Source organism: Geotrypetes seraphini, chromosome 1 (assembly GCF_902459505.1).
Source record: "Geotrypetes seraphini chromosome 1, aGeoSer1.1, whole genome shotgun sequence".
Classification (NCBI taxonomy): domain Eukaryota; kingdom Metazoa; phylum Chordata; class Amphibia; order Gymnophiona; family Dermophiidae; genus Geotrypetes; species Geotrypetes seraphini.
Genome location: NC_047084.1, coordinates 490,957,546 through 490,972,655, shown reverse-complemented (window position 1 = coordinate 490,972,655; position 15,110 = coordinate 490,957,546). Strand labels below are relative to the sequence as shown.

The 15,110-nt window shown below is 39.9% G+C and overlaps 1 protein-coding gene across 4 annotated transcripts in view; it reads right to left on the bottom strand.

The window, feature by feature from the left end:
* Window positions 1-15,110, bottom strand: part of RORB (RAR related orphan receptor B) — a 257,317-nt gene that overhangs the window by 31,166 nt on the left and 211,041 nt on the right. For all 4 annotated transcript variants that reach the window (XM_033956277.1, XM_033956186.1, XM_033956456.1 and 1 more), the window contains one exon: window positions 3,072-3,476. In XM_033956277.1, coding sequence (XP_033812168.1) covers window positions 3,072-3,476 — 405 coding nt within the window. The remainder of the gene's footprint in view (window positions 1-3,071; window positions 3,477-15,110) is intronic.

Sequence of the window (15,110 nt, the reverse complement as noted above, 5' to 3'; positions counted from 1 at the left end):
ATATTGACCCCCATCAATATTTAGTGAACAGGTTATAACAAGAAAGAGTATCTGCTAAAATATACATAAGTGAAGAATCCATGTGTATATTTGGATATATAGACCACTGGATTATGCACATATATAGGGCATATATCACCATCACCAGGGAATAATGTGTGTGCGCGCGCGCACAACATTTTTTCTGGTATGATATAGATGTCTTTCCTTTATCATGCTATGATAAATCTAAATGCTTCATTTATTACACATTTATATACCACTTATAGTCTAAGTGGTTTATTTTCAGGCATTTCTCCCTATCTGTCCTGGTGGGCTCACACTCTATCTAATGTGCCTGGGGCAATGAGGGATTAAGTGACTTGCCCAGGGTCACAAGGAGCAGTGTGGGATTTGCACCACACACTCCCCAAATGCTTCATGTTATCCGATGGTTATTTGTAGCCGTAAAACATGTGCCTACTAATCATTCCTATAGCACTACTAGATGGACGCAGTGCTGTACACATTATATGCAGGCACTTTCTCTATCCCTAGTGGGCTCACAATCTAAGTTTTTGTACCTGGGACAATGGAGGGTTAAGCGTCTTGCCCAGGAGCTGCGGTGGGAATTGAACCTTAGGATCTCAGTCTGCTGCACTAGCCATTAGGCTTCTCCGCCACTCTGTTTCTCAAAGTAAGGACATATTGTAGAAATGTTCTTCTACCCCTCAGCTGCTAGAGGCAGTAAATTAAGTAAGTTGTGGATAGCTCATACCGGCCCAGAACCCTCACTAATGCTAGCCATATAGAAACTTTTGATGCCAAGAGCTAGAAGACCCTTAGCATTCGCAAAGCGCATGGCTGATCTTCAGATCTTCTGTAAAATTTGTATCCTGATTTAATAACACTAATACTTTCACTACTAGAGGATTTAAATGAGCTGTATGCTATGTGCACCTGCATTTCACCCAGTGGACTGTACACAAATCAAATTGATTACATCTATGGAAGTCAATGGTGGAAGCACTCAATAACATCAACAAAAGCAAAGACCTGGAACAGATGGCGGTACAGATTAAAGAATGACACGGTGACAAAATTCATCACCGTTCCCGTCCCTGCGGATAACCGCGGGAAACCATCTTCATGTCATTCTTTAAGGAGAGAGGGAAGAATCAGAGTATAATTGGGCACAACCACTGACCCACAAGCTTTGTTTTGAAGAATGCTGGTGTAGAAGGACTGAGGTTCAAATAGACACTAGAAAAAGACATGGGATTATTTCCCGCGGTTATCCGCGGGGACGGGAACGGTGATGAATTTTGTCACCGTGTCATTCTCTAGTACAGATCATGCAAACTCAGGCTAAAACTGAAAAAGAGATAGTCAGTATGAATGTAGCAATGAATCTTCTTCAAAATATACCATTACAATTTAAAGACTGCCTGCAAAATCAAATTGCTATATCGTATACTAATGACAGAGTACCAGGATTTCCTTATTGACACAACATGCTATTTGATTGACTGTTCCTGGATGAGTCTTCTAGATGAGGTTAGGGCTATCCTATTTCGTTTTGGAGGTCTCTTTTGTTTTATATATGTAATGTTTTTATTGCAAGCCACTGTTGTAAGCATCAGCGATAAATCAAATTTTAATAAACACTGGGAAAATTGTACGCCCAAGAAAGTGAAAAGTCCCTGTAACAGGTGAAAACACAAGTGTTCAAATCGACAATCTAAGAAATTTGGAAAAATTGCTCATAAATATAAAGCCAGAAGAGAAAGAGAGGCAGCTCTGGAATTTAGTTCAGCACATTTCCAATGTGCTGAAAGACAAGTTAAGGAGAAATACTACAACAAAGCATGCAATAAATGGAATCAGAAAATATTAGAGGAAGAACAAAGAATAGCTTTCCTAAAGCTAACAAGAGTATAAGAAAAAAATTCCATCAAAAGAAGTCAAAGCAACATCGGTGGCATGGAATGCTGCTAACATTTGGGTTTTTGCCAAGTACTTGTGACTTGGATTGGCCTCCATGAAGATGGGATACTTGGCTAGATGGGCCATTGGTCTGATCCAGTAAGGCTACTCTTATGTTCTTAACACTGATGGCATGCTTTTAGGGTGGGCATGCTTTTTTTTTTTTGGGGGGGGGCAATAGGTTTGGTGTTTGGGAATTTGGAATACAATGGGGGGAGTGAGGGGGTATAAGGGGGCTAAGAATATGATGGAGGGTGGGAAAACATTTTTGACATGTTAGAGAAGACAGTATATCCATTAGGGGTAGGGTATACTATAAACCTCCCCACGATACCTTCTATACCACAAATGTTTAGGCGACAAAGTCTTCAGGCCCTCAGAGATGCCACCAGAAGACCAATAAATCTTCATAGCAACTGGCTTTATGCCCCCTATCGTCATCGGGTCTCTTAATATTTAGTGTGCAATGCTAAATAATCTTATTTTGTATTTTTGTATTCTCAATAAATAATTATAAATAGTATTAAATAAAGTTTGAACTTAACTTGGGTGGTTTAGCCAAGAGGGACAGAGTACGCCAACATGTTTCACCCTGTTCAGGTTTCCTCAGTGCACAATCCCTCAAAACTATGTAACTCTTCACGACGTGGCCACCCGAATTGTATCACAATGTTGGCGTACTCTGTATACCCTACCCCTAATGGTGTTACAACATACATTCCTCTATTAAGTATTCTTTGACCTACAAGCCTTACACACTAATTCATTAAGAGAAGACAGTATATGCATCACTTCACTGTGAATGGTAATAGGCGTTCAGTATGCAATGTGCAGTACATGTAAGGCCCAATCCCTGCATGTAGGCGTGATTCATGTCAAAGGTAGGTGCCAGATGTAGGCCTTGAAAACCCTGGCCTAGGTTTACGGTGCCTACCTCTCCCGAAGACGCAATTCTATAACTGGCTCTGTTTACGTGATCGGTGGCCACTTTTAAAGCGGCTGCCAATGGTACCATTTATAGAATCCGGCCCAAAGCCGATTCTTGACATCTTTGCCAAGCGCTGGCATACGAGGTAAAGAACCCTTGAGAGATTCATCCTGCTTACCTATTTCAGTCATAGTTATCCCTGGCGCTAGCTGCCCGCTGTTGAAAGAGCTATAGGAAAACAAGTTCGGCACGGATGTCAGGTCATAGACTGGCTCCTGCTTTATCTGCTTCACTCCAGTCATGTCTATTCCAGACTGATCAGGGGAAGGCTGTGAAGAATCCACACTGTAGTAAGCCTCCGACTTGGGCAGGTCAATGACATGCCCGTTGGAGTAAGTGCCGCCAGTTTCAGTGTTCAGGTTGCTCAGGCCGTTGCTAATGCTGGGGCTGCTGTATACCCTGGCCAGAGCTTCGGCTTCTCCACTTTGCTGCTGCCGCTGCTCCTGTAGTCGCTGCTGGTGCTTCTGGACCTCAGCATAGAGGCTGTCTCGCTGCTTTTTGGACATCCTTCCGAATTTCACAGCTATTGGGAAAACATATATAATGATTTTTTTGTTGTTCTACTATTGCTTGTCTAATGTTAATAAAATAAAAATATGCTTTATAATACAATCACCAGGCAATGCCCTCCATTGGTTTTAATGTGTGTTGCAAGGAACCAGTATGGAAATCACATCCTACTACTTTAAAACTGCAGGATTAACTTATTTCAGCCTGAAAACAGTCTGGAAAGCATGCCCTGGAAGCACATCTTGCTAACTTACCTTTGGAATATCTGCAATGAATATGCATGAGATATTTCAATACACTGAGGGCTGAAGAACTGATTCATTGAGATTATTTTCATAGGCACAGGAGGAATCACCTCAATATATGCAGGGGTGTCTCGTTCTTTTTTTTTTTTTTAATCTTTATTAATTTTCAAGTACGAACAGGGGGCGCTTTGCAGGGGAGGCTTTTTTTTCATTTCGGCCATTTTTTGACAGGTCTGCCTGTCTTTTCATTTTTTTTTTTTTTAATGGGGCAGATATTTTGTGTGTGTAACACACGCAAAATATCTGTGCCATGAAAAAAAAAAATGAATAAAAAAGACAGGCAGGCCTGTCAAAAAACCTGATGACCTGTCAGTAACTCAGTTATCGACAGGTCTGCAGCAGTCGGGTTTGACAATAGTAAAACCCGATTCAAAATAGCCAAGCCATTGTTAGTGAGTCAATCGCTTGGCTATTTTGCATGTGGTATTGCTAATTTGCATGGGAGGATCGGGATCAGATCGCTACAGGGGTTACTGAATTGGGTCAGAGGGCAATCAGCTCACAAAGGGCTCGCAAACCGATCGGTACACGATCGGTGTGCTTAGTGAATCTAGCCATAAGCCCAATATCCTGTTTCCAACAGTGGCTAATTCATGTCACAAGTACTTGGCAAGATCTCAAAAAAGTCAGCTGTTAAGAACAGAGTGAGCTGTGATCGAAAAGGAAGTGAATGAAAACTCTTCTAATTATAGCACAAATGGTGAAAATGTGTCTTAGATTTTTTGGGGGTGTGTGTGTGGTCTTTTTGTGCATTTTTATTTTTTCTACTGTTTCATCTTTAAATCTCTCTTCCCCAATGGCATGCTTGGATGGCTTATTGTTTAAGAGCTGGAGAGTACACTTTCCTGGAGTCATTTGCTTATAGTACAGTCATCATGAAAGCCTCTTTCCCTCTGCACACAACCAAAACACTATTAAAATGTGTTGTTTCTTTCTTTGGGACCTTGGGACCTCAACATACCATATATACTCAAATATAAACAGAACCGAATATAAACTGAGGTAACCTTTTTCCCACCAAAAAGTAGGAAAAAAGGTTGACTTGAATAGAAACCAGGGGGTTTATATTCATGTGCCCTGCCTTGCTCTAAGCCAGCAGTCTCAAATTTGTGGCCCATGGGCCGCATGTGGCCCCCCGGCTGCTATTTTGCGGCCCGCGGTCTAGTACCTGAACTTGCAACTGCCTGCTGCCGTCACGTATGCCAGAAATCCAGCCTTTGCATATCTGCTGGATACACGAAGGCAGGAGTCCCGGCATACGCGACGGCAGCAGGCAATTGCAAATCAGCTGGCGCGATATCGAACACTGGGCAGGAAGAAAAGCTCCGGTGTTGGCATCAACTGACTTGCAACTTCCTGCAGCCGCATCGTATGCCGGGACTCCTGCCTTCGCGTAAAAGATGCACGGCTATATTCACTTTAAAAAATAGAGATCCCTTGGGAAGATGGGTACATATGGAAATGAGTTCTGGAAAAAATTCTTTGGCGCTCTTGAATATCTTTGCCTCTAATTCTAATCAATCAGAATTTTTTATATCTCTTCAGAGACTGTTGTTGCCACTGGCTACTTCTAAAATAGTAGTAGCTGGGGACTTCAATGCTGTCATGGACTCATTGATAGATAAAAATCCTAGTAGGGTAATTAAGTCAATAGGATTAGATAATATGGTACAATCTTGTGGTTTAAAAGATATATGGAGGATCCTACATTTTAATACTCGGGAATTTTTATTCTGTTCTCATGTTCATAATTCATTTTCAAGAATAGACTATATTTTTGTTTCAGATTTATTAGTACAAAATGTGATGAAAGCTAATATAGATCCAATCATCTTATCAGATCATGGTGGTGTCTGGACTGAACTGAGAGTGGATGAAGAAGATATGGCAAGACCTGTTTGGAGATTCAATAATACATGGCTTGCAGATTCAAAATTTGAACGCAGAATGTTTGGGGTCCAGTGTTTTATTTAACAAAATATGGAGTCCATTGGCTCTATTTGCTACTTCACATTAAAGGTTTATATATCATTCTCTGAGTTTTTTCATTACACATCCCGGATTGGGGGGGGGGGGGGGTAAGGGAGGGAGAGGTAGTGGAAAAATGGATATTAAATTTTCATATTAATGTAATAAAGATGTTTTGTATTATTATTGATAAATGATAAAAGGATGAGTGGGTAAAGTTATGGTTCTATATACTAATTGTAGCAAATGGTGTATTCTCTGTAATATTTTTTTATATTCAATCAAATGTATTACACTGTTATAGTTTATAAAATAATAAAATAAAAAAAAAGAATGTGGGTTTCAGCAGCCGAACCATCTACCCTACAGCTCTGACCTGGCTCCCTTGGATTATTTCCTTTTCTGAGTTTTGAAGATATCTCTCCATGAAGTGCAGTTTTCAAGTGATGAAGATGTCAAAAGAAGCTGTGACGTCTTGGTTTGAAGGTCAAACAGAAGAATTCTTTTCAAAGGGGTTAAAGTAATTGCAGGAAAAGTGGATGAAGTGTATGGAAATATCAGGGGACTATATTAAAAAATAAAAAAAAAGCTTTTGAAAACTCTTTTCTTTCCTACTGAGGTAAATTATTGAACACCCCTCGTAGTTTATAGGTTTGACAAAGAAGTATAAGGCAAAAATGCATGACCCATACCCACACTCATGATTGCATATGATCCAAAATACAGCAGCAAAGATTATATTACATGCAAAGAAAAAAAGCTTAGAATGTTTGAATGAATGGATGAAAATTTATACTTGTGGTTACTAGAATCAAGACCCTTATAGGGTTCTGTTAAATGGAATCATCTACCTAGGAACTGGCTTAGTTTTACCTTTTGGTGGGCAAATTTATGTTTGTGTTATAAGTATGAGAAAATGAACGCTGACATGTTGGGGCATAATAATTTATTCAGATTAGTTTGGGGTCCATTAACGACTTCGGTATAGTTGTCTTTTACCTTTAATTTCCTTTAGATTTATACACACATACAGGGAAAGGGGGGTTATCTCGTTTGTTTTATTCCTTGAATTCATTTTGTTTTGTTACTAATAGTTTTTAAGTGCTGATTCTGATTATTAATGTATGTATAATTTTATGCACTTTGTATTAGTCTTGAAAATTTACTAAAGATTTTTTTAAAAAAAGGAAACAAATATGGTATTTATGAAGGGGAATGTAAACACATGTACAGCTGAAATGGATGATGTTAGTAAGACAATAAGATACAATAGCCCTGGCCATATATGCATTGAAGTGAGGAGTTAGGGCAGTGTCTCGCAAACTGTGTGCCATGAAGAGATTCTGGATGTGCAACGAGAGATTCCAGAATTTATTTTTAAAATTCCCTTCATATAAAATAATTCATAAAATAAATATATACTAGAATAGATGACGTGTATCACCATTCTCCATTTACCTCCCTTTCTTATTATTTTTTACTTCGATGTATTTAAAAACTTCCCTTCCCCTACTTCCCTTTTGTTCCATGTACGTCAATGTGAACTCATCTAGTATTTTTAATATTTGATAAGATATTGCTTTTAACTCATCTTTTTTTTAAATTTCTCTTTTTAATCTCATTTTAAACCAGCCATGAGCATCTCTGGTCCTTGAGGGCCAGAATTCAATCGGGTTTTCAGGATTTCCTCAATGAATATGCATTGAAAGCAGTGCATGCAAATAGATCTCATGCATATTCATTGGGAAAATCATAAAAACCCGATTGGATTCCGGCCCTCAAGGACCGGAGTTGCCCATGTTTGGTCTATACACTTGTTTTGATATACAGTATATCAAAAATAATAAAGAAACTTGAAACTTTCCTCCTCTCCACCCCCTGTGTACTTCTGTAGATGTTTGCCAGCATGAACAGCATCTTCCACCTGCTGCTCGTGTCAGCCTTGGCTCCCTTCTGATGTCATTTCCTATCATGGAACCAGGACGTGACATCAGAAGAGAGCAAAGAGTGGTGCAAGCCACAGATGGAAGATGCTGCTTATGCCGGCGAACATTTACAGAAGTATAATTTCAATTATAATGTGCCGTGAAAATCGTTTGATTCGTTTAATGTGCTGAAGCTACAAAAGTTTGCGAGACACCGAGTTAGGGGGTGCAACTATTTCCCAGACAAGCTGAGAGTTTTAAAAGGGGAAGATTCTCAAAGCTTCACAGTAAAAAACAACGGGCCGCTGTCAAAGCCGTTCTTGTAACAATTTTTAAAAAGTGAGTCATTCTCCAAAAACAGTGCATGCAAATGAGGCTTGTGGAGTGGAGTGTAGGCTCTCTAAATTTATTTGAGATGAGTCGCTGGTGGTAGCAATCAGCACATGTACAGAATACACCCTCATAAAAAAATAAAACAAAAATCTCCTGCTGCGTTGCACAACCTCCTGACACCTTCTGGCAGCAGGAGATATGCCCAGTCTCTTCCACCATCGCCCAACCCCCCCGTGCCCCTGACGACCCCCATGCCCCACCCTACCTTATCCAGAAAGCCCAGCCAGAGAGATGCCTACCTGCTCCGGCAGGTAGGTCCACCTCTTACAAAATGGTGGGCCTTCCCCTTCCCAGCGCATCCTGGGATGCGCTGGGGAGGGGCCTATGGCTCTGATTGGCCCAGGTTGCTTAAGGCCATAGGTGCACAGAGAAGTTGTCGGGGGGTGGGGGGTGAGGGGGGGTGACGGCGTGAGAGAGTAGGCATCTGTCCCGCTGATGGGGTTGGGGGCTTTAGCATTGTGAGATGATTGTGTGACATGGCAGAAGCAAGTAGGTATTATTTTTTGTATTTTAATTTGTGTGTGTGTGTGGGGGGGGGGGGAGGAGGGGGATTGTTCTGAGCTGTAAAACTTTACTTTCCTGTCAGTGCCTGAGCTAATCAGCGCTCAAACACTGATCAGAAAGTTAGGCTACGACAGCTCATACCTGTTGGCAAATTTTAGCTGCAAATGTGGCATAACGAGGTTAGGGAATCATTTGGCGATGATAGAGAATTGCTCAGAGTGCTTATTTTGATATTAATGACCTTGTACTACATTTGCATGACACGCTTAGAACCGCAAGGCACAAGCGGAATAGAAATCACTAATGTAATGTAATGTAAGTATTGGAGATTGCTAGAAAACTTGGAAAAGACCACCGTAAGCTGTTTTGATAATCCACTGCTAAAATACATGCATGCTAAACTGGCTGGAACCAGTTTAACAACCACATTAAAGGCAACCTTAAGTTTTGAGAAACTGGCCCTCAGTGTTGTGTACTGGTGTAAGAAGAGCAGCCTAGCATTTAGAGCTGCATAGTTTGGCAGTTGGAGTAAAACAATAAGTGATAATTAGTAACATCAGAGGAGTATGAACTTGTGACCTAGGAAGTTTGAAAAAAGCTCATGCACTGAGTCTCCATGGCAACCACAGACAGGCAGGCACCTCTGAAAACAGCCAGGCACTCAGGGCAGGAGTTCCAGCAGTTTCCTGAAGCCTAAGAAAGCCATTGAGAAGCCAGATCAGTTCTTGGTCTTTCTGGAAGGCGGTCTCAAGTTGTGACCTCCCTCCAGAGGAGATTTAAGATCTGGATCTGGGCAGGAAATCTGTCTTTTGGTCAGAGCACACCAACTGACCAGTGCAATTAGATTAGAAGATTCAATAGTCCTGATATGTCTATTTGGAACAATTTGAAATTCAAATACAATGGTAAAACGTTTTTGTTGGAAAAATTGGCAAAAAGTTGGAATATGGTTTGTAAATCAATTAATCACCTCAAAATCGATTATTCCTTTTCCATTACTTTGTGCTCAGTTTCCGTCTCTTCATAAATGTCATTCCCAATGGCTTCTCCTGACTTCGACATTATCCCAGGCTTCTTTACAGTTTGATGATCACTCTCCTATGACTTCTGTTGCCCATTGGTGCAAGATAGCTTTATCTGGTACTAAGGCTATCTCCCTATTTTACTGCATTCTACGTGACCATCGTTTCACCTTTTCTTCACAGTCTATGAAACATTGGGAGAATTTACTCTCTACAATGCTACAAGATATTGACTGGGAGCTCTTCTGGTCGAGAACAAATCGTCCCTTAATGTCTTCCAGAGTTTCTCAATCTATGTTCTACGTAATGTGGCATGCTGCCTGGACTCCTTTTCGTATGTGGAAGGCCAAGCTCAAATAAGACCCTAAATGCTGGCATTGTCTTGAAGCTGATGGTACCATCGATCATATGCTATTTCATTGCAAAGATATCTACCCTTTCTGGTCTCGCATCTGGACAACTATCAAAGACATTACTTCTTGTACTGTTGATTTGACTTTTTGACACCATCATCATTCCTCTCAACATCCATGTTTTGCTAATTCTGACTGTCCTTCCAAATTGATTGATTCCATGTTTGTAACAGCTATTATACACATTTTGAAAAACTGGAAATCAGCCTCTTTACTTGATTACACCTTCTGGTGGAATTCTTTATGTTTGTATCATAAATATGAATCCTATGCATTTGAAAAACGCTGTATAACTGTATTATCGACATGCTCTTCTCCTCCTCTTTCTCCATGGAAATTTCTTGACCGCTATATGCAATGTTGCTAGCCGATCACTTCTGCCACTTTTTGACTCTTCTATTATTCTCTCCTTTTTTCCTTTTCTTTTTCTTTCTTTTCTCTCCTCTTTATGTCTTACTTATAGCCTCATTTCTATGATCCAGGTTGACTAGTCTTCCTGTTCAATTTAATTATGCCTGTTCTGTTGCATAGATCATATGTATAGATATTTTTTCTCAAGGTCATCTTTTCTCTATTTGTTGTTATCCCCAAACTGTCAATAAAAATTTTGAACTAAAAAAAAAAAAAAAAAAAGATTTGAGTCTCTGGTGAAATCCCATCTTCAAACCCAGTGGTTCCCAAACCTGTCCTGGGGGACCCCCAACCAGTCAGGTTTTCAAGATATCCCTAATGAATATGCATGAAAGAGATTTGCATATCTGTCACTTCCATTATATGCAAATCTCTCTCATGCATATTCATTAGGGTTATCTTGAAAACCTGACTGGCTGGGGGTCCCCCAGGACAGGTTTGGGAACCACTGTTCTAACCCCTGAATAATAAGAGGACCATAATATCATCTTTTTGGAGCATAGGAGTGCATAGAGTTGGACTGTTTCCACCAAGAAACTTTTCACTGTTAAAGAAATGCACCTCTGCTTATTTCACTAAGGAGCAGTAAAGTTGGACTTTATTTTAGACTTACTGGTGTGGTCTACATTATTCAGAGACAGCAAGAGAGGAAGTATGTATGGTGCATGCTTGTTGTGGTACTCCAGCTTGTAAATTGGTCACAGCTCTGGTCCTGACAAATAAAATTTACTTTGTGTGCCCCCTTCCCAGAATCCGGGTAAGCAAAGGATTACGATACATTATACTGTACTATTCTTAATTCTGAACTCTTATGAGACAAGCAGAATATAAATGGTATTTTAATTTACTTTGCATTCTTTCCAAATCTCTGGATGTTGTAAGAAATTATATATAAGGTGATTGCGCATGTCTGATTATCTGGAGCAAAATATCTCTGAATATATATTTAACAGAAGAAGCTCAAATCTGATGTGAGGCAAAATGCAGTACAAAAGACATATCAGATTTAAAAATAAGCTCTCAAAAAATGGTTAAGTGCATTTCTAGGAGAGATGCTGTCCAAGCTTTTGAAGAGTAGAAACTCTTAATACATTGAAACAGAGCAGTTAGGGAATTCGCTTTTTACCCCTGCCCCCCCCCAATACACACATTAAAGAACGGGAAAAAATTTCCTAAAACAAGTTCTCCATTGTAGGTGTAATTTTTATAAAGAAGGCATTAAATTTTCATGGCAAATGTGTCTGCAAATGATCAGAATATAGACATACAGTATATGTGTACATGTGTATTGTGTTCAGTTTTGGAGGCCGTATCTGGCGAAGGACACAAGAAAATTTGAAGTGGCCAGAGGAGGGCAACGAAAATGATAGGAGGTTTGCGCCAAAAGACGTATGAGGAGAGACTGGAAGCCCTGAATATGTATATCTTAAGAGGAAAGGAGGGACAGGGGAGATATGATTCAGACGTTCAAATACTTGAAAGGTATTAACATAGAACAAAATATTTTCCAGAGAAAGGAAAATGGTAAAACCAGAGGACATAATTTGAGGTTGAGGAGTGGTAGACTCACGAGCAATGTAAGGAAATTCTTCTTTACGGAGAGGGTGATGGATGCCTGAGATGCGCTCCCAAGAAAGGTGGTGGAGATGGAAATGGTGACGGAGTTCAAAAAAGCATGGGATGAACACAGAGGATCTAGAATCAGAAAAGAATAGTAAATATTGAAGACCTAAAGCCAGTATTGGACAGACTGCACGGTCTGTGTCTTTATATGGCTGTTTGGTTGAGGATGGGCTGGGGAGGGCTTCAATGGCTGGGATGATGTAGATGGACTGGAGTGAGCTTTGACGGAGACTTCAGTGGTTGGAAACTAAGAACAGTAGCGGGCAGAGCTTTGGATTCTTGCCTAGAAATAGCTAAGAAAAAACAAACAACAAATTTTTAGATTGAATCAGGTTGGGCAGACTGGATGGACCATTCAGGTCTTTATCTACATCATCTACTATGTATTTTTATTATGAATGCTGAAGTCTAGCTGGGTATAGCAGGGCAGGGCGCCCAATGCAAATATCTCTAGATTCCAGACACAAATACATAAGCACATAAGAATAGCCTTACTGGGTCAGACCAATGGTCCATCAAGCCCAATAGCCCGTTCTCACAGTGGCCAATCCAGGTCCATAGTACCTGGCAAAAAACCCAAGAAGTAGCAACATTCCATGCTACCAATCCAGGGAAAGCAGTGGATTCCCCCATATCTTTCTCAATAACAGACTTTGAACTGTTCCTCCAGGAAATTGGCCAAACCTTTCTTAAAACCAGCTACGCTATCCACTCTTACCACAACCTCTGGCAATGCATTCCATAGATTAACTATTTTCTGAGTGAAAAAATATTTTCTCCTATTGGGTTTAAAAGTATTTCCCTGTAACTTTGAGGGTCTTTGTAATTTTTGACCGAATGAAAAATCGATCCACTTGTACCCGTTCTATTCCACTCAGGATTCAATCATATCTCCCCTCAGCCGTCTCTTTTCCAAGCTGAAGAGTCCTAACTTTTTTAATCTTTCCTCATACGAGAGGAGTTCCATCCCCTTTGTCATCTTGGTCATTCTTCTCCAAACCTTTTCTAGTGTCGCTATATCTTTCTTGAGATAAAAAGACCAGAGTTGAACGCAATACTCCAGATGAGGTTGCACCATGGAATGATACAGGGGCATTAAAACATTCTTGTTAACCATCCCTTTTTTAATAATTCCTAGCATCCTGTATGCTTTTTTGGCCATCGCCATACATTGGGCGGAAGGTTTCATTGTATTGTCTACAAGTTTCAAGTTTATTATAAATTTGATTAATCGCTTATTCAAAATTCTAAGCGATGAACATATCATTAAAATTACAAAAAATTGAGGGGGCAGCAAAACAAAGAACTAAAGCTTACAAAACATATTAAAGACTAACTTTACAACCATAATAAAACAAGGGAAAGGATGGGAAAAAAATACAATTTGATTGATAGAAAAGAAGACAATTATGGTAAAAAACAAAAGGATCATTTTCTTGGGTGCTAACCCCCAAGGTGGACCCTAGCATCCGGTAACTGTGATTTGGGTTATTCTTCCCAATGTGCATCACTTTGCATTTGTCCACATTAAATTCCATCTGCCACTTGGACACCCAGTCTTCCAATTTCCTAAGGTCTGCCTGCAATTTTTCACAATCCTCATGAGTTTTAACAACTTTGAACAGTTTAGTGTCATCTGCAAATTTAATCACTTCATTCGTCAATCTAATTTCCAGATCATTTATAAATATATTAAATAGCACTGGCTCCAGTACAGATCCTTGCGGCACTCAATTATCTACCCTCTTCCATTGAGAAAAATGGTCATTTAACCCTATCCTCTGTTTTTAGTTCAATAACCTAATCTACAACAGACCACTACCTCCTATCCCATGACTGTAATTTTCTCAGGAGCCTCTCATGAGGAACTTTATTTATTTCTAAAATTTCTAGACCGCTTATGACTAAGCGATTAACAATTAGAACATTCACAATATTCACAAAATACTTTCAGTTACAGTGCAATCGCATAATAATTTAATCCACTTAAAATAATATCAAAAGCTTAAGGAATTTATGTGTTGTCCATCCTCACTAAATATACGTAGTGCAATAATCGCAGTTCATGTTTCTTATTAAATATGCCTACTAGCTAACTTTCAGAGAAAAGCCTCCACATACATTTGTGTTTTCAACATTTTTTTAAACTGTAAATGGCCAGAACAGGTCCTCAAAATTCCCAGGGGGGGGGGGAACTGTATCAAAAAGCTACATCAACCGGCTTACCTTTATCCACATGTTTATTCACACCTTCAAAGAAGTCAAGCAAATTGGTGAGGCAAGATCTCCATCAGCTAAACCCATGCTGACTCTGTTTCATTAAATCATGCTTGTCTACGTGTTCCACAATTTTATTTTTTATCATTGTTTCCACCATTTTGCCCAGCACTGAAGTCAGGCTTATTGGTCTGTAATTTCCCAGATCTCCTCTGGAATGCTTTTTAAAAATCAGTGTACCATTGGCCACCCTCCAATCTTCAGGTACTACAGAAGATTTTAGTGACAGGTTACAGATCACTAACAGCAAGTCAGCAATTTTATGTTTGAGTTCTTTTAATACCCTGGATATATACCATCTGGTCCAGGCGATTTATCACTTTTTAATTTGCCGATTTGTATTAGTACATCTTCCACCGACTCTGTGGCTCATGCCTAAGCCTGTACGTGGACCTGCCTGGTCAGTGGCATAGTAAGGGTGAGTGGCACTCCTCCCCTGCCCTCTTCCATGCCCCCCTCCCCCCCGCTGCATGCCTATTTTTAACAGTAGGCATGGCTATGGGTGAATTATTGGTGTGGTTGAGCTAGGCATCTAACATAGGTGCCGCCAAATTAGGTAAATAAAAAGCTGGCCTAACGGAGCGGCTCCTATGTCTAGGATGCCTAGAGATGCTTAAGTCCGCTTTGGTGCCATTAGGCATGATTCTATAAATGGTGCCATTTTTTTCAATTGACAACTGTGTTGAGCATTGCCTACAATGTAAGCACGACTCAGTGTCATTAATAGAATATGGCCTTTCCTTTATAAAATAGGCTGCAATTAGGTGCCCCTTTATAGAAATACATATACATATATAAATAATATT